This window comes from Oncorhynchus gorbuscha, linkage group LG06 (assembly GCF_021184085.1).
Source record: "Oncorhynchus gorbuscha isolate QuinsamMale2020 ecotype Even-year linkage group LG06, OgorEven_v1.0, whole genome shotgun sequence".
NCBI lineage: Eukaryota > Metazoa > Chordata > Actinopteri > Salmoniformes > Salmonidae > Oncorhynchus > Oncorhynchus gorbuscha.
In genome coordinates, this window is record NC_060178.1 from 83124398 (window position 1) to 83150653 (window position 26256).

At 42.3% G+C, this 26256-nt stretch overlaps 2 protein-coding genes across 2 annotated transcripts in view; both read left to right on the forward strand.

The window, feature by feature from the left end:
• supv3l1 (SUV3-like helicase) overlaps nucleotides 1-3354 on the forward strand; it is a 10034-nt gene extending 6680 nt beyond the window's left edge. The window contains exons 10-15 of the mRNA XM_046354294.1: nucleotides 169-262; nucleotides 495-714; nucleotides 832-912; nucleotides 1041-1217; nucleotides 1846-1994; nucleotides 2172-3354. Coding sequence (XP_046210250.1) covers nucleotides 169-262; nucleotides 495-714; nucleotides 832-912; nucleotides 1041-1217; nucleotides 1846-1994; nucleotides 2172-2580 — 1130 coding nt within the window. The 3' untranslated portion in view covers nucleotides 2581-3354. The remainder of the gene's footprint in view (nucleotides 1-168; nucleotides 263-494; nucleotides 715-831; nucleotides 913-1040; nucleotides 1218-1845; nucleotides 1995-2171) is intronic.
• An 863-nt stretch (nucleotides 3355-4217) lies between these two features.
• Nucleotides 4218-25365, forward strand: hkdc1 (hexokinase domain containing 1). The gene is made up of 18 exons (XM_046354293.1): nucleotides 4218-4447; nucleotides 6724-6886; nucleotides 9612-9760; nucleotides 15685-15804; nucleotides 16539-16634; nucleotides 16767-16866; nucleotides 16970-17153; nucleotides 17314-17469; nucleotides 17581-17814; nucleotides 17929-18233; nucleotides 18456-18604; nucleotides 18682-18801; nucleotides 18946-19041; nucleotides 22147-22246; nucleotides 22335-22518; nucleotides 23230-23385; nucleotides 24067-24300; nucleotides 24568-25365. The coding sequence occupies exons 1-18, from the start codon at nucleotides 4385-4387 to the stop codon at nucleotides 24695-24697; spliced, it is 2739 nt and encodes a 912-aa protein (XP_046210249.1). The 5' UTR covers nucleotides 4218-4384; the 3' UTR covers nucleotides 24698-25365.
• Nucleotides 25366-26256: the final 891 nt, after the last annotated feature.

A 26256-nucleotide genomic window follows, 5' to 3' on the forward strand; every position in this document is an offset into this window, starting at 1 on the left:
TCAGTGATTGAGGTGATGGAGAGTGAAAAATGTAAAATACAGACATTCAACTTGTTCAGGTGCTGGACGGACAAACAAATAACTGATATACTCCCGCTGTGACATTACTCATCCTTAAATGTATAATAGTGTGCATCATTAAAGCACTGTTAATTATATGGTCAATAGGCACCAAACTATCTCAAGCAAAGAAGTTCAATGACCCAGAGGACTCGTGTAAGATCCTGGTTGCAACAGATGCCATAGGGATGGGACTAAACTTGTGAGTTGAACATTGAAACTGATTTTGTTAGCATATTGTTGAAGATTTTTTAAATTTTAATTTATCGCTGACAATACATATTACGTTTGAAGTACATTGTTCTACAGATTGTCATAAAAATACTTAACAGAAAATATATGCACATTTCTTGCATGATTAGTTGATTTTTGGTTTGCTGTAAAGTTGTAGTTGTTGCCTCTATAAGCGCGCTACCATGTCCCTCCCACACTAGGAGTATCAAGAGAATCATTTTTAACTCACTGGTGAAACCTAACATCAATGAGAAGGGTGAGAAGGAGCTGGACACCATCTCCACATCTCAGGCTCTCCAGATCGCCGGGCGGGCCGGACGCTTCAGCTCCATCTTCAAAGAGGGCGAGGTCACCACCATGCACCGCGACGACCTGCCAATTCTCAAGGAGATACTCAGCAGGAACGTCGACGCCATAGAGGTGAGGAACAGCACATGGGACATTTCTGAATTCTGACCTTCTGTTCGGACTATTCAATATCCTTTATTTTATTTAATGACAATCAAGTATGACATGATGTTAATTTCCTAATTCTAGACAGCTGGGCTGCACCCCACAGCAGAGCAGATTGAAATGTTTGCCTACCACTTACCTGATGCCACCTTGTCCAATCTGATAGTACGTTTCTTTACTTCATTGCTATTTACTCTGTAACGAGAATCAAGATTTATGGTTGGTCAATTTACAGATTAATATTGAATTATTTGTGTTCATTTAACAGTAACACATTTTCTTTCTACCCCCAGGATATATTTGTGAGCCTCTCCCAAGTTGATGGCATGTACTTTGTGTGCAACATTGACGACTTCAAGTTCCTGGCTGACATGATCCAGCACATTCCCCTCAACCTGCGCTCTCGATATGTGTTCTGCACTGCGCCCATCAACAAGAAGCAGCCCTTTGTGTGCACCTCCTTCCTGAAGGTAAGAGCAGAGACATGTTTACAGCAGAATCCCTTTTCCATTAGCAACACTTGTTTAAACATCTGGGCCCGCATTCAGAAAGTATGAGTAGGAGTGCTGATATAGGATCGGCATTGCCTTTAAGATCATTATGAATAAAGTTGTATGGACAGGGGGAACCTGATCCTACATCAGCACTACTACTCTGAGACACTTTGTGAATAGAGACTTTGACCTCTGACTGAATTTAACTGGTTAACACCCTAATTTCATGTTATTCAGGAATAGGTCCACCATTTGGAATATATAATTTGTCATAGGCAGCACATGTCCTTGCTTGAGTCACGCCATTGATTAATATTCTGGCATGACGTTGCCAGTTTGCCTCTGATATGAACCGTCTTACTGGAACTATAACAGCATTGATAAGGTTTTATTGTTGGTTGTTGAGCTTTAAGGGACGTGATATGAGTGGTATTCAGGCAACAGTATTGATAAGATCTGTTGTGAATTGGATGAATGACATATTACTGTGACTATGGTCTAAGTGTAATCCCATTGATAAGGTTTATAGCACTATAGTGTTTGGAGCTGGATGATGAGACTGATTGGGAGAGTGTCACATCACACACAATCTCTCCTTGTCCAGTTTGCCAGACAGTTCAGCAGAGATGAGCCCCTGACCTTTGACTGGGTGTGTCGGCATGTCAGCTGGCCGCTGGTCCCACCCAAGAACATCAAGGACCTGGTGCACCTGGAGGCTGTCCATGACGTGCTAGACCTCTACCTCTGGCTCAGGTGATTCCATCTCTACCTTACCAATACCAAACCATTCACCAAGCCAAATTACCTATTGCTCTTATACTAATAGTCATCACAGAATTGAGTAACACAATGTGTATAATGAGATCATTAATTGTCTTTATTGCAAATAATCTGAATTCGATAGTAATAATCCTCTCCACATGTCGCCAGCTACCGCTTCATGGACATGTTCCCGGACGCCAATCATGTCCGAGAGATCCAGAAGGAGCTGGACAGCATCATCCAGGTGGGTGTGCGCAACATCACACGACTCATCCGAGCCACGGAGACCAACGCCCCCCCGGGCACAAACCCGCTTTCCAACCAGAGGAGGCTGGGGCCCAGCCCAGTATCCCCAAGGAGGGTCCGAGGGGCCCCCAAGGCCCAGGACAGTGGAGTAGAGGGTTGGCAGCTGGACAAGTCCCTAGGTTCCCGCCTGGTACAGGAGGGATTACTGACCCCTGACCTCCTAAGGCAACTGCAGAAGGAGTGGTCCAAAGTGCACCGACAAGAGGAAGAAGGAGTCAAACTGGTTGTGGGGAATAATAAAACAAAAGGGAATAAGAAGAAGAAGAAGTGACCGTCCCAGTTTCTGCCTTAGGTCCTAACTAAAACCTAGCAGGTTTTGTCTCATTTTGACTGGACTTCATACCAGGCGGTGTCATGCATTTTCAGTGGCTAAAGATGTGATTAATTGTATGTGTAGGTCCCAGCTCCTGCTCAAAAACAAATAGTCATTTTATGGGCCAAAAGGTGACGTAAAAATCCAAAGTAATATCTTATCTTATTACGCAATCATTTTGCTGTAATCTTTTTACCACTTGAAAAGTAGAGTGGTTGACTGCATCTTCACGTAGACGGATAGTCTGTCTCGCGCAGCAAGTTATGACAATGTTACACTATGTGCCCATCACATGCTTGGGCTAGCCTAGTGTAACTGCCGGAAACTCAAATGTTACCACCACTGATTTATATGCCCCTGTGTATGATTTAAGGAATTGAAATAGCATAAATGAAAAGGTCATTGATTAAAAAAATTGTAATAATATTTTGGTTTTGATGAGGCCTTTTGTATTCATTTGATGTGAGACATAAGGTGGCGAATGTCTCTAATAATTTGACACTTTACTCTGTAACGACAATGTTGTAGACCTGTCATACAGCTTCTTAACGTATCAACAAATGTTAAATGGTTATAAGATATGTCATGACAATGATTTTCTTGCCTTTTGACACTGCTTATAACACCTTAATTGTGTCATGAACATTTCATAGCCCATGTGACAAAGGTCATGAGACACTTTCAGGCCATGTGCTGCTTTCAAAGCATTCTCTGCACTGGGATCAGTTTTAGCCACTTCCAAAACACAATTAGCCTGGTTGACACGACCCACCTGATTCAGTGCATGGAGAGTTGTGGCCACACTGGTCTGGAAGGGAGGCAGTTTGTTAATGCAATATTCTCTCAGAAATTGTACAACAGGTTTGATTGATTCACTCATGTATTTTGTGGCTTGGGGGTTGAGACCTGTTGTTAGGATTTGAAAATCCAACTGTTATAATGGAAGGGGGTGACACTTGGGAGCTGTGTGTGGCTTTGGGTGTTTGAGTGAAAAAGACAAAGAGACAATTAGCCCCCTTCATTATCAACACATTGTGCAGAGTCCAACAACATCAAAAAGACATTCCAGACTTTGAGGACTTTGAGAGTTAGGTGTTTGCCAGACTAACTGGGAGTGGGAATGGGGCCAGAATTTCCTTATTTACTAATTTGATACAAAATAATCTCAATATTTGTGAACTGTTTGAAGCTGTTGTTTAGAAGTTTGGATATGATGATGACGTTTCAACCTTCTGAATAGTTATTAATGGAACCAGTGAGCACCCTTATACTGGGCCTAATATAACCCTGGATCTTCCAACCAAGGTACCCATTAGAAAAACATGGCCTTGATATATTGATCTAGGTTTCCATTTCTATTGTTGTCTTTTGAATTAGAAATGGTAAAAGACCCCATGGTTCCAAAGGAAAGTGATCTTTGGAACTGAGCCAAGGCATTGCTAGGAGAGATCCAAGAAGTAGACCAGTAAGAGAGAGAGCTACGGCTAGGCTATTAAGTATTGAGCCAATGGAAGGGCTGGCTAAGGCTTAACTCGCAAAGTCAGGGAGAGGTGGAAAACAATCACTGGGGGAGAAAAAAAACACTCATACCGCACTCATATTGGAGCTGAGGGGACAGAGAGCAACAAGCTCAAGGATTGAAACTGGACAGCTTCAAGAGAGGAAAACTGATCATATCTATGAGATTGTTCTGATTCAGCTTGTATTGCTTTGAGCAGAGACATTAGTTGCAGGATATAACTTACAGGTAACAGAAGTGAAGATGTTTGCGGTGCACTTGCTCTCTTTCTATTTCTCCAAGCTGCAGGAGGACCAAATCAAGAAGGTGAGACATTTCTGAGATGTCAAGTGTTGTATTTGATCAGAAGCTTGCTTGTTTTGGTTATGTATACATACTGTAAGTAGCCTAGTTACTATAGAAATACAGAATTTGGTGATACTGTAATCATGTCAGTTGTGTGTAATGCATGGGCAGGATTACTTTTTTTGTATTTACTCCAACTTGTTTGTGAATTACAGAGCAAAGGATGGTTTAGAGTTTCTAGAGAGAGAAATATTTGGCTAAAATGTAAGTTTGTAGAAATTAAATCATATTTGCTGGAGTTTCCAAATAGTTCATAGCAGTATTTACTGCAGTCTACAGGATTACTGTAAATGTATTTAATTTATGCCTGCATGTGAAATGTCTGTTTGAGTCAGTTGAAGCCTTTTGATGAGGAGGCCCTTCATTCAGGTATGCAATCCTGACTGGTGTGGTGGCTTAATGGGGCTACATTTATTTCACAATGTTGCCTAAGGAATGATTAACCTTCTTGTTGCATTACTCATTTCCATGGATAGATAGTAGGGATTGCAAGACAAAAGGGGACCTTGTCCTCTGAAACCATGTTCATTGGAAAGGGATTTGTCATCACAGTTTGACAGCTTTAGATATGCAGTGCCTTCGTAGAGTATTCAGACCCCTTCACTTTTTCCACATTTTGTTACGTTACAGCCTTATTCTAAAATTGATTAAATGCATTTTCATCATAAATCCACACACAATACCCCATAATGACAACGTGAAAACGGGTTTTTAGAAATGTTTGCAAATGTATAAAAAATGTAAATACCTTATTTACACAAGTATTCAGACCCTTTGCTATGAGACTTGAAATTGAGCTCAGGTGCATCCTGTTTATATTTATCATCCTTGGGATGTTTTTACAACTTGATTGGAGTACACCTGTGGAAAGTTCAATTGATTGAACATGATTTGGAAAGGCGCACACCAGTGTGTATAAGGTTCCACAGTTGACAGTGCATGTCAGAGCAAAAACCAAGCCATGATGTCAAATGAATTGTCCATGGAACTCTGAGACAGGATTGTGTCAAAGCACAGATCTGGAGGAAATCAAGCACCGCTCATCACCTGGCCAATACCATCCCTACGGTAAACCATGGTGGTGGCAGCATCATGCTGTGGGGATGTTTTTCAGCAGCAGGGACCGAGAGACTAGTCAGGATTGAGGGAAAGATGAACAAAGCAAAGTATGGAGAGATCCTTGAAAACCTGCTCCAAAGCACTTAGGACCTCAGACTGGGGTGACGGTTCACCTTCCTACAGGACAACGACCCTAAGCACACAGCCCAGACAACGCAGGAGTGGCTTCGGGACAAGTCTCAATGTCCTTGAATGGCCCGGACTTGAACCCGATCAAACATCTCTGGAGAGACCTTAAAATATCTGTGCAGTGATATTTTCCATCCAACCTGACAGCTTGAGACGATCTGCAGAAAATAATGGGAGAAACTCCACAAAAACAAGTGTGCCAAGCTTGTAGCGTCATACCCAAGAAGACTCGAGGTAGTAATCGCTGCCCAAGGTGCTTCAAGAAAGTACAGAGTAAAGGGTCTGAATACTTATGTAAATGTCATATTTTATACATTTGCAAACATTTCTAAACCTATTTTTGCTTTGTCATTATGGGGTATTGTGGGTAGATTGGGAAAAACTATTTAATCCATTTTAGAATAAGGCTGTAATGTAACAAAATGTGGAAAAAATGAAGGGGTCTGAATACTTTCCGAATGCGCACTGTATGTAAAGAGTTTAATGTATTATATTCCATGTTTTACTTTCAAGTAGTCAGCTGTGTGGTTGTCATCAGGGGTTGAATCCATATTCGGGATGAAAACTATCCCCATAATTAATGATTTTGGCATGATAATTTAAAACCAAAATATTCAATTCCTTTCCCACCGCATTAGTAACAGTTAAATCCCATGTGTCTTAGCCTCTTTTTTGAAAACTCTTTCTTCTCATGCTCGGTATTAAACTGTTTGTTTGGTTTTGTTTGAAGTGTGGATACAGGAAACTAGAAGACAACTTTTTATTTTTTTACACAGATGGGCCTCTGAGAAAGCATGGAACAGATTTGAGGAGTTGTTTCAGGCATTATTCTGAATCCTTCACACTTGCAAGGCTAACTTTACAATATTTATGTTTGGCCTTGGAGATAGTCAAGTCATTCTATAGGTAGGTTCTTTGTCAGTTATTTGGCTAAAGATCAGTTGCACAGTGACTCTCCTACTCTTCTCCCCCCCCCCCCCCTCCACCAGGTGGACAGGTTCCTGTATGCCATGCGTCTCTCCGATGACCAGTTAGTGGACATTTCAGCTCGCTTTCGTGCAGGGATGGAAAAAGGACTGTCCAGTGAAAGCAACGCTACAGCCGCGGTCAAGATGCTGCCCACACATGTCCTCTCAACCCCTGATGGATCAGGTGCTGACATGTCACCGATGACATTAATTAGTGAAACTACTGCTTTTGTCTGTCTGACACCATATACAGTGCATTCGGAAAGTATTCAGACCCCTTTGCCTTTTCCACATTTACAGCCTTATTCTAAAATTGAATAAAACATTTTTCCCCCTCCTCAATCTACCGACAATACCCCATAATGACAAAGCAAAACAGGTTTTTAGACATTTTTACAGATGTATTAACAATTTTAAAACGAAAATGTACTCAGTACTTTTTTGAATCACCTTTGACAGAGATTACAGCCTCAAGTTTTCTTGGGTATGATGCTACAAGCTTGGCACACCTGTATTTCGTGAGTTTCTCCCAATTTTCTCTGCAGATCCTCTTAAGCTCTGTCAGGTTGGATGGGGAGCGTGTCTGGACAGCTATTTTCATGTCTCTCCAAAGATGTTTGATCGGGTTCAAGTCTGGGCTCTGGCTGGGCCACTCAAGGACATTCAGAGACTTGTCCCAAAGCCACTCCTGCGTTGTCTTGGCTGTGTGCTGAGGGTTGTTGTCCTGTTGGAAGGTGAACCTTTGTCCCAGTTTGAGGTCCTGAGCACTCTGGACAAGGTTTTCATCAAGGATCTCGCTGTACTCTCGCTGTACTGCTCCGTTCATCTTTCTCCCGATCCTGACTAGTCTCCCAGTTCCTGCCTCTGACAAACATCCCCACAGCATGACGCTGCCACCACCATGCTTCACCGTAGGGAGTGCCAGATTTCCTCCAGATGTGACGCTTGGCATTCAGGCCAAAGAGTTCAATCTTGGTTTCATCAGACCAGAGAATCTTGTTTCTCATGGTCTGAGAGTCCCTTAGATGCTTGTTGGTAAACTCCTGCCATGTGCCTTTTACTGAGGACTAGCTTCCGTCTGTCCACTCTACCATAAAGGCCTGATTCGGTGGAATGCTGCAGAGGTGGTTGTCCTTCTGGAAGATTCACAGATCTCCACAGAAGAACTCTTGAGCTCTGTCAGAGTGACCATCGGGTTCTTGGTCACCTACCTGACCAAGGCCCTTCTCCACCGATTAGCCTCGGCTCAGTTTAGCCTCGACACAATCCTGTCTCGTGTGCCCTTCCAAATCATGTCCAATCAATTGAATTTACCACAGGGGGACTCCAATCAAGTTGTAGAAACATCTTAAGGATGATCAATGGAAACAGGATGCACCCGAGCACTATTTTGAGTCTCATAGCAGAGTCTACATATAAACAAGGTATTTCAGTTTTTTATGTTTAATTAATTTGCACAAAAAAATGTCAGCATGGTATTGTGTGTAGATTGATGAGGATTCTTTATTTTTATTTAATCCATTAAAAGGCTGTAACGTAACAAAATGTGGAAAAAGTCTAGGGGCCTGAATACTTTCCAAATGCACTGTATACAAAAGTATGTACTCTAGACACCCCTTCAAATGAGTAGATTTGGCTATTTCAGCCACACCCGTTGTTGACATGTATAACAAATCAAGCACACAGCGATGCAATCTCCATAGACAAACATTTGCAGTAGAATGGCGTTACTGAAGAGCTCAGTGACTTTCAACATGGCACCGTTATAGGATGCCACCTCCAACTCGGTTTGTCAAATTTCTGTCCTGCTGAAGCTGCCCCGGTCAACTGTAAGTGTTATTGTGAAGTGGAAAAGTCTAGGAGCAACAACGGCTCAGCCGCGATGTGGTAGGCCACACAAGCTCACAGAATAGGACCTCCAAGTACTGAAGCACGTAACACGTAAAAAATAATCTGTCCTGTGTTTCAAAACCTACTCACTACCATGTTCCAAACTGCCTCTGGAAACAACGTCAGCACAAGAACTGTTTGTCGGGAGCTTCAGGAAATGGGTTTCCATGGCTGAGCAGCTGCACACAAGCCTAAGTTCCCCATGCGCAATGCCAAGCCTCGACTGGAGTGGTGTAAAACTCGCCGCCATTGGAATCTGGTGCATTGGAAATGCGTTCTCTGGAGTGATGAATGACACTTCACCATCTGGCAGTCCGACAGATGAATCTGGGTTTGGCGGATGCCCGGAGAATGCTACCTCCACAGATGCATAGTGCCAACTGTAAAGCTTTGTGGAGGATGAATAATGGTCTGGGTATTATTTTTCATGTTTCGGGCTAGGCCCCTTCGTTCTAGTGAAGGGACATTTTTAACGCTACAGCATACAATGACATTCTAGATGGTTCTCTGCTTCCAACTTTGTGGAAACAGTTTGGGGAAGGCCCTTTCCTGTTTCAGCATGACAATTCCCCTTGCACAAATTAAGGAAATGGTTTGTCGGGATCGGTGTGGATGAACTTGATTGGCCTGCACAGAGCCCTGACCTGAACCCCATCAAACACCTTCGGGATGAATTGGAACGCTGACAGCAAGCCAGATCTAATCGCCCAAAATTAGTGTGCGACCTCACTAATACTCTTGTGGCTGAATGGAAGCAAGTCCCTGCAGAAATGTTCCAACATCTAGTAGAAAGCCTTTCCAGAAGAGTGGAGACTGTTGTAGCAGCAATGGGGGTCCAACTCCAAGCCAATGATTTTTGGAATGAGATGCGGTATCCACATACTTTGTGGTCATGTAGTGTATGTAACAACATGTTAATCATGTCTTTTCTTAATACATTCCATTTTATGTGACAGGAGATGTAGTGCTGTTTTATGAACAGGTGGTCAGTCAAAGTTAAAATGGTGTTGTCTCCACAGAGAAGGGAGAGTTCCTGGCTTTAGATCTGGGCGGCTCCAAGTTTAAAGTGCTCCAGGTGAAGGTGTCAGAGAATGGGAAGAGAAGGGTGGAGATGGAGAGTGAGACATACCCTATCCCAGAGGAACTCCTGAACGGTAGAGGGACTGAGGTGAGTAGAATGCAGGGTTGGGGAGTAACGGATTACATTTAATCTGTTAGATGTAATGGATTACAGAATTTCAGAAAGGTTTGCGAAAAAATCTTTGACACTTTTTCGTTTTCTCAAAGACATTCAAATCAGCATTGAAAAGAGGTGCACGTTTCAGTATATCAGCAGCATACCACCCTGCATCCCACTGCAGGCTTGCTGCTCTGAAGCTAAACAGGGTTGGTCCTGGATGGGAGACCAGATACGTTTGATCAACTTAAAGGGGCAGTCTGTAGTTGCTACATCCATTTTTGGACTTATACATTTTATATATAAAATGTATATTTCCATTGATTCTTGAAGAATATAACTTATAAATGCCTCATGAGCTTAGTTCAACTGTCACACTCCATGAGAACCCAAAATATAAGCTTGTTTTTCGCCAATGTTTGTAAACATTGTAAATGTCAACAAATACTGTACAGCCTCATAAACATGGTTAACACAATAATGTTTATCATGGATGGTCAGTCCTTGCATCCATAGCTCTGTCTATTAATCTGAGAGTGGTTACATTTCTCCTTACCTATCCCTCAGCTTTTTACCAAAATAGAGGTGGGGCGACTGTTTTGTTATTGTTTCATCTGTGGATTTGCCCTTGAAACAGCTGCATATTATCAAGATATCAAAGTGTCACAAAAAGGTAAACAATAGGCCTATAGCAAATACAGCATATGACATTCATTTTTCACAGGTAAATAGCACTTTTCAGTAGGAATGCCATTCCATGAGCACAGCATTTATTTTTTATTTTAGTAGCCAGTAGGACTGAGTCTTTCATTTTGGAGTTATACTCAGGTAAAACATTTTGGCTAATCTATACTTATAAATTTCCAAGTCCTATTCTTGAAGATCAGGGGGTATGACATTTATTAGAATGACTGGAAATCTGATAGTCTTTGGTTTTTAATGTAAAGATACAATTTAATCGTATTATTATATGTAGTAGAAAGCGATGGGTTAGAAGAAGCCTACATAACCAAACCATAGGGTAAAATGTAACATCCATATAAGGCCAGCTATGTAACCTTTAACATGGATTTTTCCTGCAATAGATTTCATTCAATTAGGAACATACATTTTTGTCTTCTTCTAATGCCTTTTTTTTAATAGGGAAAGTAATCTAAAAGTAACTGAATATAATCAGATGACGTTACTGAGTTTGGGTAATCCAAAAATTACGTAACTGATTTAAATAGGTAAATGTAATGGATTACATTTAGAAAATAACCTACCAACTGGTAGAATGACAGGAGATGTTGTTATACAGACAGACATAAACTGTTTAAAAATGGGAATCGTTCAAACCTGCACAGTTTATTATATTTTTTTAACTTTTTTTTTTTTTTAACAGTAACTTACAGGTAACTGACTGCCAGTAAATAACCATAGTTTATTATATTTTTTAAAACTTTTTTATTTTTAACAATGGTTATTTACTGGAAGCCAGTTACCTGTAAGTTACTGTAAAAACAAAGGTGCAGTATGTTACCATACATTTCAAATAAACTTTGGTTTAACAATGCATTACTGTAAAGAAAGCACTTCTTTACAGTAAAGCACATATTTACAGTAATGTACTGTAATTAAAAAAAAATCTGGAATGTATGATAATATACTGTTACTTTTTGTAAAAGGGTAAGTGGTACATTGTTCAGCTAAAATAGCGTAAACCTCTTTAATCAAAATGGATGAGCTACAATCAAGACTATGCTACCAATGGGACATTAAAAACTGTAATATCTTATGTTTCACTGAGTCATGGCTGAAAGACGACATGGATAACATACAGCTAGCTGGGTTTTCGGTCCATTGGCAAGATATAACAGCTTTCTAGGCCTATGTAGCCAAATTTGATCTATGATCTATGCTATCATTCATGTTTTTTTTGTATATTATTTTTATATCTAAAAATTAACCATCAAGCCATGATTAGACACCTGTGTGTGTCCTTTGACACTATATAAACTAGTGACCCGTGTTTGTCATTATAACCTGATGAAGACAGCTTGTCTGTTGAAACGTTAAACATTAGGTTATTAAATTGCATTAGAGGTCCTAGAGTGTGTGGCTCCCCTTTTCTTTTTTAAGATAGAACAGGTGCCTCCTGTAAGACAAGGGGTGCAGTCTATGTATATTTGTAAACAACAGCTGGTGCACAAAATCTAAGGAAATCTCAATATTTTGCTCGCATGAGGTAGGGTATCTCATGATAACCTGTAGACCACACTATTTACCAAGAGAGTTTTCATCTATATTCTTCGTAGCTGTTTATTTGCCACCACAAACTGATGTTGGCAGTAAGACCACACTAAATGACCTGTATACGGCCATAAGCAAACAGGAAAATACTCATCCAGAGGCGCCGCTCCTAGTTGCCGGGTACTTTAATGCAGGGAACTTAAATCTGTTTTAAATCATTTCTTCCAGCATGTTACTTGTGCAACCAGAGGGAAAAAAAACTCTAGACCACCTTTACTCCACACACAGAGATGCGTACAAAGCTCTCGCTCACCCTCCATTTGGCAAATCTAACCAAAATTCTATCCTCCTGATTCCTGCTTACAAGCAAAAACTAAAGCAGGAAGCACCAGTGACTCGGTCAATAAGAAAGTGGTCAGATGAAGCAGACGCTAAGCTAAAGGACTGATTTGCTAGGACAGACTGGAATATGTTCCTGGATTCTTCGATGGCATTGAGGAGTACACCACATCAGTCACTGGCTTCATCAGTAAGTGCATCGATGACATCATCCCCCCCAACCAGAAGCCATGGATTACAGGCAACATCCGCACTGAGCTAATGGGTAGAATTACCGCTTTCAAGGAGCGGGACTCTAACCCGGAAGCTTATAAGAAAGCCCACTATGCCCTCCAACGAACTATCAAACAGGCAAAGCGTCAATACAGGACTGAGAGTGAATCGTACTACACCGGCTCCGATGCTCGTCGAATGTGGCAGGGCTTGCAAACTATTACGGACTAGAAAAGGGAAGCACAGCCGCGAGCTGCCCATTGACACAAGCCTACCAGACAAGCTAAATTACTTCTATGCTTGCTTCGAGGCAAGTAACACTGAAACATGCATGAGAGCATCAGCTGTTCCGGACGACTGTGTGTTCACACACTCCGTAGCCGATGTGAACAGATCAACATTCACAAGGCCAGACGGATTACCAGGACATTTTATTAAATGTATTTTACCTTTATTTAACTAGGCAAGTCAGTTAAGAACAAATTCTTATTTTCAATGACGGCCTAGGAACAGTGGGTTAACTGCCTGTTCAGGGGCAGAACGACAGATTTGTACCTTGTCACCTCGGGGATTTGAACTTGCAACCTTCCGGTTACTAGCCGAACGCTCTAACCACTAGGCTACCCTGCCGCCCGTACTGGTACCAGGACATGCACGGATCAACTGGCAAGTGACTTCACTGACATTTTCAACCCGTTCCTGACTGAGTCTGTAATATCAACTTGCATCACCATTTTCCTTGTGCCCAAGAACACTAAGGTAACCAGCCGAAATGACTACCGACCCGTAGCACTCACATCTGTAGCCATGAAGTGCTTCGAAAGGCTGGTCATAGCTCACATCAACACCATTATCCCAAAAACCCTAGACCCACTCCAATTTGCATACCACCCCAACAGATCCACAGATGATGCAATCTCTATTGCACTCAACACGGCTCTTTCCCACCTGGACAAAAGGAACACCTATGTGAGAATGCTATTAATTGACTACAGCTCAGCGTTCAACAACATTGTGCCCTCAAAGCTCATCAATAAGCTAAGGGCCCTGTAACTAAACACCTCCCTCTACAACTGGATCCTGGACTTTCCGACGGGCCGCCCCCAGGTGGTAACGGTAGGTAACAACACATTTGCCATGTTGCTCCTTAACACAGGTGCTCCTTGGGGTGCGTGCTCAGTCCCCTTCTGTCCTCCCTTTTCACTCATAACTGCATGGCCAGGCAGGACTCCAACACCTCCATCAAGTTTGCTGATGACACAACAGCCTGATCAACGATGAGACAGAATATAGGGAGGAGGTCAGAGACCTGGCCGTGTGGTGCCAGGTTAACAACCTTACCCTCAACATGATCAAACATAGGAGATGATTGTGGGCTACAGGAAAATGAGGACAGAGCACACCCCTATTCTCATCGATGGGGCTGTAGCGGAGCAGGTTGAGAGCTTCAAGTTCCTTGGTGTCCACATCACCAACAAACTATCATTGTTATGCAGGTGAATGAGGACCCAAAAGCGACTTGGCGAAAACAGAGTCTTTATTCCAGTAAAGGAAATATGCAATACTCCTAGACAAATCGGAGCGGTAAACAAAGCATAAAAAACAATTCCACTCGTAATGACGAGGACAGACTGGAGACTCGACCATAAACTGTAGGTTGCCTCGGGAAGGCACTGACCGTAGCAGACTCAGACACCTGCTCACCACGCAGCATCTGAGGGAAACACGACACGACAGGGCGAGACAAAGACACAGCACGGTGAACAATATACAAGGATCCGACAGGACAGAAACGGAAAACAAGGGGAGAAATAGGGACTCTAATCAGAGGAAAAGATAGGGAACAGGTGTGGAAAGACTAAATGATTGATTAGGGGAATAGGAACAGCTGGGAGCAGGAACGGAACGATAGAGAGAAGAGAGAGAGGGAGGAAGAGAGAAAAAAGGGAACGAACCTAAAAAGACCAGCAGGGGGAAAACGAACAGAAGGGAAAGCAAAATGACAAGACAATATAAGACAAAACATGACAATCATGGTCCAAACACACCAAGGCAGTTGTGAAGAGGGGCACGACAAAGCCTATTCCCCCTCAGGAGACTGAAAAAGTTTGGCATGGGTCCTCAGATCCTCAAAAAGTTCAACAGCTACACCATCGAGAGCATCCTGACTGGTTGTGTCACCGCCTGGTATGGCAACTGCTCGGTCTCCAACAGCAAGGCACTACAGAGGGTAGTGCTTACGGCCCAGTACATCACTTGGGCCAAGCTTCCTGCCATCCAGTACTTCTATACCTGGCAGTGTCAGAGGAAGGCCCTAAAAATTGTCAAAGACTCCAGCCACCCTAGTCATAGACTGTTATCTCTGCTACCGCATGGCAAACGGTACCGGAGTGCCAAATCTAGGTCCAAAATGCTTCTTAACAGCTTCTACCCCCAAGCCATAAAGACTCCCGAAGTCTGAGCCAAACAGCTCGGAAGTCACCTTTCACTGAGAATGGAAGCTTTTCCCTTCTGTTCTAATCTATTTGAAATTTCCAAATTGCCAAATTTTCTGTCATTGGTTGGCTTCCCACGGATACTTTTTTAACCAGAAAAGTCAGACCCCCACTTTCTGAGAACTGAATCATCACACATTTCATCAGGATCTTTTTGTCAGGACATTTTTGGTTAGTCAACACAGCTCCATTCTGTTCATTTCCCAAGCACTGTGATGACGGACATGACAAATCAGCTGTTTTCTTAGTTGTATATCTAGTTTCAGTGGAAACAAGTACACTAACATCTACCTGTCTCTCTTTGCAAACAGATCTACGCCTATAAATATACAATCAAATAATGATTATGGAGCTTGACAGGGAAGCTGATCTTTCAGCAGGGATGCCATTTCATCAAGAAGATGCAGCAGGCATCTGAGCTAGCATTTTCCCAATGGTGCTTGCCAGTTCTGTGGGCAGAGTTCGAGAGAACTAATAGGTCTACAGCATAAAGGAGGCCAATACTGCATGGCAAATCTAGGAAGTAATCTAGGAAGTAATTCAGAAGGAATCAGAGTACTTTACTCATTTTGAGTAATTACATTACTGTAATTAGTCACAGACTACATGTTGTAAGTAACCCTGTCTCTTTTACAGATGTTTGACCATGTTGCAGAGTCTCTGAAAGACTTCCTGCAAAAGAAGCACATCAACCAGAAGAGGAAAGCTTTGGGCTTCACCTTCTCTTTCCCGTGTGGACAGTCCAAAATAGATGAGGTATTTACGCAATATGGCATGAGAGGGTGTGGAATATGGTCAATATACCACGGCGCAACGGGGAGTGCCTGGATACAGCGCTTAGCCCTGGTATATTGGCCATATACCACAAACCCCAGAGGTGCCTTATTGCTATTATACATATATATTTTTGTTATATTTTGAATTTAAAAAAAATTATATTTAACTTTTACTTAACTAGGAAAGTCAGTTAAGAACAAATTCTAATTTACAATGACGGCTTAAGGATAGTGGGTTAACTGCCTTGTTCAGGGGCAGAATGACAGATTTTTACCTTGTCAGCTCGGGGATTCGATCTAGTAACCTTTCAGTTACTGGCCCAACACTCTAACCACTAGGCTATAAACTGTTTACCAACGTAATTAGAGCAGTAAAACTAAATGTTTTGTCATACCTGTGGTATATGGTCTGATATACCACGGCTGTCAGCCAATCAGCATTCAGGCCTCGAACCACCCAGTTTATAATTAACACTACAGCCTAGGTTATTGATTAAATGTCTCTTTACTCTAGATACTCACATTAAGATATGATTCCCATTGTATTATCACTCCAAAAATATCAGATGGGCTCCAATTGATTATCAGTAAAAACCAGCTACCTGCAAGCCACTTTCATATGATGTAACAGTAGGTGTGACAACTTGTTCATTGTGTGACTATCTATTCAGAGTGTAATCCTTGCTTTCTTTCAACAATCAAAACCTGTTTCAGGGAGTGCTGTTGTCATGGTCAAAGAACTACAAGGCCAGAGGAGTCCTGGGGACCAATGTGGTGCAATCCCTGAGACAGGCCATTGATAGAGTCGGGGTATTAATGGAGATCTTATTCACTACTTATTATCACTCAGTTCATTTTTTCTTGCATTTCTGTATTAACTACAGTATATATATAAAAAAGGAATTCAATGTCAATTAAAACACCAGCCAACACTGTTTATAGGGAATCAATGTGGATGTCCTGGCCCTTGTTAATGACACAGTGGGAACCATGATGACCTGTGGCTATGACGACCAGTGTTGTGAAGTGGGGGTCATCATAGGTCAGCCTGATATTAATTTGCACCCTTCATTCAGAATGGTCATTTCATTGTCAGTATTATTAGCCTACAAATAGTCTTTCTCACCATCGCTATGTAATCTCAGGGACAGGTACTAATGCTTGTTACATGGAGGAGCTGAGACACATTGACCTGGTGGAGGGAGACGAGGGCAGGATGTGCATCAACACAGAGTGGGGAGCCTTCGGGGACGATGGGACACTCGATGACTTCATTACACACTTTGACCGGGAGATTGATGCTGCTTCCACCAACCCAGGGAAGCAACTGTAAGCACCAAAATCCATAACCATCCATATTGGAAATACATTAAGTATTAGATATCATTGTAAACATTCTGAGTAAACCAACGATATGGTTTCCCTTTATTTACAATTGACGGAATAGGAATGTAAATAGACTGTTAACACTAGTTTGTTGCTCTGGCAGGTTTGAGAAGATGGTGAGTGGGATGTACATGGGGGAGTTGGTGAGACTCATTCTGTTAAAGATGGCCAAGAAGGGACTACTGTTTGATGGCAGAGTTTCCGATGCTCTACGCACCAAAGGGAAATTTCAGACCAAACACATCACTTTAATTGAACAGTAAGAGCATTTTCCATGAATCTTAATGCTCACGCTATTATTATTTTCACAGACATTATTTAGGGAAATGTATGTTACACTGTGATAACTATGTCAGGGCTATACTTCCAGGTACAAAGACGGGCTGAAGAACACCAGGGAAATCCTTATGGAGCTCGGCCTGTCTCCCTCAGCAGATGATTGCCTTGCCGTCCAACACGTCTCCACCATCGTGTCCTTCAGGTCAGCTAACCTCTGCGCCGCCGCGCTGGCTGCCATCCTCACCCGCATCCGCGAGAACAGGAAGCTGAAGAGCTTGCGGATCACTGTTGGGGTTGACGGAACTGTCTACAGAACACATCCACAGTATGTAGCCATAAGTCACGGAAGGTTTCTGCTCAGAGTGGCAGTTTTCATCTTTGCCTGTGAACGCTGACAATAAACTCTCTCTGTCTCACTCTCTCTTTCTCTCCCTACCAGGTACCCCAAGAGGCTCCACAAGGTGGTGCGCCAGTTGGTGCCAGAGTGCCATGTGCGCTTTGTGCTGTCTGAGAGTGGTAGCAGTAAGGGGGCTGCTATGGTAACAGCTGTGGCTCAGAGGCTGGCGGCCCAGAGGAGGGAGATCAACGACACTCTTGCTCTACTCAGCCTGAGTCCAGAGAACCTCCAGCAGGTCAGGGACAAGATGAGAGTGGAGCTAGAGAGAGGCCTTAGGAGGGATTCTCACAGAACTGCCTCTGTTAAAATGCTACCCTCCTTTGTGTACAGGATACCTGATGGGACAGGTGAGAGGACTGGCTACAGATTGCTATGCACTGGATCTAAAGGTTTATCTTGTTGTTCATAATGAGGAACTTTATCATGTTATTACCATGCTATAACCCATTATTACACTTTATTCTGTACTATCACTTAAACAGTTTATGAAATGTTGCTGTCTAAAATCACATCATTAGGTGCAAGTTGTTTCATTTAAAGTCAAGTGATTACAAAGTTTATTATTGCAGAGCGAGGAAAGTACTTGGCGTTGGACCTGGGAGGAACTAACTTCCGGGTGTTGGTGGTGAAGATCCGGAGTGGAATACGCAAGTCTGTCCGCATGTACAACAAAATCTATGCCATCCCTCTGGAGATCATGCAGGGCACAGGAGAGGAGGTGAGCCCCCCCCCCCCCCCCCGCTGACTACTAACTAGGTCCCCAATCCCATTAGCCTGACAAACTCTTTGTTTCAGCTGTTCGACCACATTGTCCAGTGCATCTCAGATTTCCTGGACTACATGGGGATGAAGAACACTCGTCTCCCGCTTGGTTTCACCTTTTCTTTCCCCTGCAGACAGACAGGAATCGATAAGGTAAAAGTACAATCGTCATGATGTAGAAATCATCTTCAATGCCAAAGAATGGCAGTTATTTCAATGACCGGTGTGCTTAATCAGGGTAAGTCATTCCATGATTAAGTATGTTACCACTCTCCATTGTAATACTTCCTTCCTCAGGGAAGTTTGGTTAGCTGGACCAAAGGGTTCAAAGCCACAGACTGTGAAGGAAATGATGTTGTGGAAATGCTCCGAGAGGCTATCAAAAGACGGAATGTGAGTGAAATGGACTGTTCTCTGGAATAGGTAGTCTGGAAAACATATACTATTGCCCATTATGAAAGTGTATATATACACTACCGTTCAAAAGTTTGGGGTCACTTAGAAATGTCCATGTTTTTTAAAGAAAAGCAATTTTTTTTGTCCATTAAAATAACATCAAATTGATCAGAAATACAGTGTAGACATTGTTCATGTTGTAAATGACTATTGTAGCTGGAAACGGCAGATTTTCTTTTAAATCAAATCAAATTTGATTTGTCACATACACATGGTAAGCAGATGTTAATGCGAGTGTAGCGAAATGCTTGTGCTTCTAGTTCCGACAATGCAGTAATAACCAACAAGTAATCTAACCTAACTATTTCACAACAACTACCTTATACACAGAAGTGTAAAGGGATGAAGAATATGCTCATGAAAATATATGAATGAGTGATGGTACAGAACGGCATAGGCAAGATGCAGTAGATGGTATTGAGTACAGTATATATGTACATATGAGATGAGTAATGTAGGGTATGTAAACATTATATTAAGTGGCATTGTTTAAAGTGGCTAGTGATACAGGGGGGCAAAAAGTATTTAGTCAGCCACCAATTGTGCAAGTTTTCCCACTTATAAAGATGAGAGAGGCACAGGTACACTTCAACAATGACAGACAAAATTAGAAAAAAAAATGCCATAAAATCACATTGTAGGATTTTTAAAGAATTTATTTGCAAATTATGGTGGAAAATAAGTATTTGGTCAATAACAAAAGTTTATCTCAATACTTTGCCCTTTGTTGGCAATGACAGAGGTCAAACATTTTCTGTAAATCTTCACAAGGTTAGAACACACTTGCTGGTATTTTGGCCCATTCCTCCATATGCAGATCTCCTCTAGAGCATTGATGTTTTGGGGCTGTTGCTGGGCAACATGGACTTTCAACTCCCTCCAAAGATTTTCTATGGGGTTGAGATCCGGAGACTGGCACGGCCAGTCCAGGACCTTGAAATGCTTCTTACGGAGCCACTCCTTCGTTACTGATGGTAGGCTTTGTTACTTTGGCCCCAGCTCTCTGCAGGTCATTCACTAGGTCCCCCTGTGTGGTTCTGGGATTTTTGCTCACCGTTCTTGTGATAATTTTTACGCCACTGGGTGAGATCTTGCGTGGAGCCCCAGATCGAGTGAGATTATCAGTGGTCTTGTATGTCTTCTATTTCCTAATAATTGCTCCCACAGTTGCTTTCTTCAAACCAAGATGCTTACCTATTGCAGATTCAGTGTTCCCAGCCTGGTGCAGGTCTACAATTTTGTTTCTGGTGTCCTTTGACAGCTCTTTGGTCTTGGCCATAGTGGAGTTTGGAGTTTGACTGTTTGAGGTTATGGACAGGTGTCTTTTATACTGATAACAAGTTCAAACAGGTGCCATTAATACAGGTAACGAGTGGAGGACAGAAGAGCCTCTTAAAGAATAAGTTAAAGGTCTGTGAGAGCCAGAAATCTTGCTTGTTTGTAGATGACCAAATACTTATTTTCCACCATAATTTGCAAATTAATTAATTAAAAATTCTACGTGATTTTCTGGATTTTTTTTCTAATTTAGTCTGTCATAGTTGAAGTGTACCTATGATAAATTAAATATTTTTAAGTGGGAGAACATGCACAATTGGTGGCTGACTAAATACTTTTTTTGCCCCACTGTACATTTTTTACATCAATTTTTCCATTATTAAAGTGGCTAGAGTTGAGTCAGTATGTTTGCAACAGCATCTCAATGTTAGTGGTGGCTGTTTAACAGTCTGATGGCCTTGAGATAGAAGCTGTTTTACAGTCTCTCGGTCCCTGCTTCGATGCACTTGCACTGACCTCACCTTCTGGATGATAGCGGGGTGAACAGGCAGTGACTCGGGTGGTTGTTTTCCTTGATGATCTTTATGGCCTTCCTTTGACATCGGGTGGTGTAGGTGTCCTGGAGGGCAGGTAGTTTGCCCCCGGTGATGCGTTGTGCAGACCTAACTACCCTCTGGAGAGTCTTACGGTTGTGGGCGGAGCAGTTGCCGTACCAGGCGGTGATACAGCCCGACAGGATGCTCTCGATTGTGCATCTGTAAAAGCTTTTGGTGACAAGCCAAATTTATTCAGCCTCCAGAGGTTGAAGCGCTGTTGTGCCTTCTTCACCACGCTGTCTGTGTGGGTGGACCAATTCAGTTTACTACTCCCTTCACAGAACAGCCTAATCTGGCTCTAACCAGAATAGAAAGAGGGGTGGGAGGCCCTGGGGGACAACTGAGCAAGAGGACAAGTACATTAGAGTGTCTAGTTTGAGAAACAGACACCTCAAGGCCAGCATCCCAGACTTGCCTCTTCACTGTTGACGTTGAGACTGATGTTTTGCAGGTACTATTTAATGAAGCTGCCAGCTGAGGACTTGTGAGGCGCCTGTTTCTCAAACTAGACACTAATGTACTTGTCCTCTTGCTCAGTAGTGCACCGGGGCCTCCCACTCTTCTTTCTATTCTGGTTAGAGCCAGTTTGCCCTGTTCTGTGAAGGGAGTATTACACAGCGTTGTACAAGATCTTCAGTTTCTTGGCAATTTCTTGCATGGAATAGCCATCATTTCTCAGAACAAGAATAGACTGACAAGTTTCAGAAGAAAGTTATTTGTTTCTGGCCATTTTGAGCCTTAATCTAACCAACAAATGCTGATGCTCCAGATACTCAACAAGTCTAAAGGCCAGTTTTATTGTTTCCTTCATCAGCATAACAGTTTTCAGCTGTGCTAACATAATTGCAAATTGGTTTTCTAATGATCAATTAGCCTTTTAAAATGACTTGGATTAGCTAAGACAACATGCCATTGTAGTGATGGTTGCTGATGGTTGCTGATAATAAGCCTCTGTACACCTACGTAGATATTCCATTAAAAATCAGAAGATTCCAGTTACAATAGTCATTTACAACATTAACAATGTCTACACTGTATTTCTGATCAAATTTGATGTTATTTTAATGGACAATAAATGTGCTTTTCTTTCAAAAAGAAGGACATTTCTAAGTGACCCCAAACTTTTGAACGGTAGTATAGCTCAAAAGTAATATTTTGTTTCCTGTAGGAATTTGATCTTGACATTGTTGCCGTGGTGAATGACACAGTGGGCACAATGATGACATGTGCATATGAAGACCCCAAGTGTGAGATAGGACTCATTGCTGGTACGTAGGGCCTATTCTCAGCCCTGGTGGGTTTTTTGTACTATAGAGTGACGTATGTATGATCTTAGTGTGAAATGCTGCCCCCTAGGAACGGGGAGTAATGTGTGCTACATGGAGGAGATGAGGAACATTGAGATGGTGGAGGGGGACGAGGGACAGATGTGTGTGAACACAGAGTGGGGCGGTTTTGGCGAGAATGACTGCATAGAGGACATCCGGACCAGGTTTGACAGAGAAGTAGATGAGGGGTCATTGAACAACGGCAAACAAAGGCAAGTTGTTAACATCCAAACATCCTGACTGACTACTTCCTGTACCACTACAGGACACATCCAGACCTGACCTACCACTTCCTGTACCACTACAGGACACATCCAGACCTGACTGACCACTTCCTGTACCACTACAGGACACATCCAGAACCGACCTACCACTTCCTGTACCACTACAGGACACATCCTGACCTACCACTTCCTGTACCACTACAGGACACATCCAGACCTGACTGACCACTTCCTGTACCACTACAGGACATATCCTGACTGACTACTTCCTGTACCTCTAGAGGACACATCCAGACCTGACTGACCACTTCCTGTACCACTTCAGGACATATCCAGATGCCAGGGATTGTCATTCAATTATTTTATTTTCCATAGCTCAGTCTAATCTAATGAGAATGAGTTATTCAAGCATGCTAAAGGGAGATGCTTAATTAATGCCTGTGGACACTGTCCGATAATCAGGTTTAGTCAAGGTTCTACAAGTATCTACATGATAAATGCTAAATATTAGTTCTGCAACTGTGCAAAGAGATATGCATTAATTTTCCCTAACACATCATCTTTTAAAAAGGCTTTATTAAAATTATGCGTGACCATGTTTTGGTTAATAGGAGGTCTAGACTATTGGCGCAGTGAAATATTGAATCATTTAAGCTGTTTTGCATGTTGACTATTTCATGTCATATCGTGTTGCCCCAGGTTTGAGAAGATGACAAGTGGTATGTACTTGGGGGAGATAGTGAGACAGATTCTCATCGACTTAACCAGGAGAGGTCTTCTGTTCCGAGGCCACATCACAGAGCCTCTGAAGACCAGGGGCATCTTCGAGACCAAGTTCCTGTCCCAAATAGAGAGGTACAGAGTTGTATAAATGATCACGTAGTACAGCAACTCAGGCCTGTAATAGTAGACAGATCGAATGTAAATCTACATGGGATATAGGATTACTAATATGAATATTTGAACATGTGCTTTTAAAGCTGGTTAGGAATACTTAAGTATTTACAGTTGCATGAATAGGCTTTTATACTATGGTTTCCCGAAATGTAACAAAATGTTTTGCAATGGGAACCGTTTACTCCAAACGGAAAACATTTTGCAACGAAAACTAGAGTTTCTATTGGGCAAATTCTGGTGGGTCCCTCCCTGTTTTGTACTGTTTGCTTCTGTTTGCTCTTCTGTTTGCTTATGAATGCCTCTGTTTGGTTCCTTCGGTTCTGAGTCCCTGCCCATCTTCCGAAAACATTTTAAAAACGTACCTATTCACAAAGTATCTTGATTAATCCCACAGGACCCCTCACCCCTAGCCTTGTGTTTCTCGTGCTTGTCTTTTCTTAATAGCACTGACTTTGCTGATAGCTACTTTGAGGAAAAAATTATTTACTATGACTGTGATTTGTGGTTGTCTCTCCTAGCTAGCTACCTTAAGATGAATGCACTAAATGTAAGTCGCTCTGGACTAAAATGTAAAATGTAGTGAATTACACCCCAGGTGTACAAGAATATCAAGTGTGTGACTCCTCTATCTCCACCCAGTGACCGGTTGGCGCTACTGCAGGTGAGGTCCATCCTGCAGCAGCTGGGTCTGGACAGCACATGTGATGACAGTATCATCGTCAAGGAGGTGTGTGGTACAGTGTCCCGCCGGGCGGCTCAGCTCTGTGGAGCCGGAATGGCCGCCATTGTCGACAAAATCAGAGAGAACCGTGGGCAGAACCAAATTAACATCACCGTGGGGGTGGACGGAACACTCTACAAGCTGCATCCACAGTGAGTAGCCACCAGGGGCAAGGGATATTTAGATTTAACAGGGTTATAATTATTCTTGAACACACGGCAGAGTTTTGTTTATGTTGTTTATGTCGAAGGGGAGATAGTATTTCCGGTCAGATGAGAGTGCAACACAGCAAGGAAATCAACGTCTCTAAGGGCAACATGTAGCCAGGGGTCAAATTAAGCCCTAGTTCAGACTTTGGCACAGTTTTAAAGAGTTTTAAAGCACAACACATCTAACACAGTACCTCTTGAACTGTGCAGCTTTTCCAGAATCCTCAAGGACACGGTCAAGGCTCTGGCGCCACAGTGTGACGTGGAGTTTGTCCTATCAGAAGATGGCAGTGGCAAAGGGGCCGCCCTCATCACAGCTGTGGCGCGTGGAGAGAATTAACACAAAATTAGACCTCGTTTATGCACAATTTTTTTGTGCCAAACACACAAAGGAATTGGTAACCTTGTGGTTCTTCCTCATCTTCATCTGCCATTGTAAATGTAATGTATGGAAGGTGTGATGCTGTGCAATATTCTCTGGCCATAGTACCACTGCAATATAATCAAATAGCTACTGTTAAGATTCTGTCTGTATTGGGATTCTCCACCTCTACACTGTTAAAACCTATCTAGACCCTCTTGCAAAACATTGAATGGGTTAGGGCGAAGGGGAAGAGGTAGGGAGCAGATTGAGACTCGCTGCTACTATCTAGATGTGTTATTGCTTTGTTTTGAAATGGTCCTCATGCTCTCAGCAGACAGGGACAGCAATGGGAGTGGGCCAGAGCAGAGGGTGTTGGAAAATGGAATAGATCAGACTGTAATGTCATGGCAACACTATTCAACATTGTGATGATCTGGTGGGTGAAGTCTGAGGATGTTAAACTTTCAAATTTGTTCAAGCAACAGAGTATGTGTCAACTTGTGTGATGCTTTTTTATTTTAAATATCAACAGGACTAATTCCACTTATATGAATATATTAGTACTGAAGGAAATCCCTATCTCCATGTACAGAATGTACCCATTAAAGGTATGTGTATTCAATAAACTACTCCAAATAATACAATTGAAATGCCAAGTTTGTGGAATGTATCCCTTCTCTGTAGAGATTCTAGCATGTGTTGAGTAAGACATATTGGCATGATCAGTGGCTTATAGCTGTTTCCAAATCTATATTCAGTTGTCACATCGTGTAGAATTCAATTACACAACCACGTTAATACTTTTGAGTCATATCCTGGGTTACAACATTGGAATGCCCCCTCTTATATTGGCTAAATTAAGCCCCTAGTGGGATTAAATGGAAGGGTTAAACCAGGGCAGCTGCATGCTTCGTCAACAGACCATGCGCAGTAGTAGAGGGAGCCTCACTCACACTAATCCCTCTCTGTCCTAGCAGTGATCTAGCCTCCTGGGCCAATTATTCAGCACACTTAGGTAGAGGGGCTGCTGCATGCTGTAGGGGGCACCTCACAAAACCAAATTCTAAACAGCACCCCTGTGGATAGGCATGTAAATAATATAAATACTATGCACTGACATATATGCCCTCTGTAAATACTGTATACAGCATAGGATGATTATTATGATTGTGTCTGGCAGATTAAGGATTAAGTCTAGCCTTTGTTGCACCTTTGGCTGAAAATATTTGGGTGCATTAATTCAGTATTCTTGTTTGTTATGTTGTAACAGTAAGAGCTTTCAATCAGAAATATCACAAGGGGAATCTGCATAGATGTGTGGTTCTGAAGGATTTCAGACACACTGGGCCCAGCAAAGTAGCGTAGTCACCGTTTGATTATATAATGAATCACCTTCTCTTAAATCCCAGCTAATCCTATCTGGTAGCACAGATTTACATTGATATTATCTAATCTTATTGAGGCGAAGACTTTCCCTTTTCTTTCAACCATGGAGAACATGAAGAGAGGATGAGAGATGGCACGATGCGCCCTTT

Excerpts from the sequence above, each read along its gene's own strand:
- hkdc1 (XM_046354293.1), top strand. The coding sequence starts at position 4,385 with ATGTTTGCGGTGCACTTGCTCTCTTTCTATTTCTCCAAGCTGCAGGAG. Across the intron at positions 9,761-15,684 it reads TGAACGGTAGAGGGACTGAG|ATGTTTGACCATGTTGCAGA; the intron begins GTGAGTAGAATG and ends TCTCTTTTACAG. Across the intron at positions 17,815-17,928 it reads GTCTACAGAACACATCCACA|GTACCCCAAGAGGCTCCACA; the intron begins GTATGTAGCCAT and ends TCTCCCTACCAG.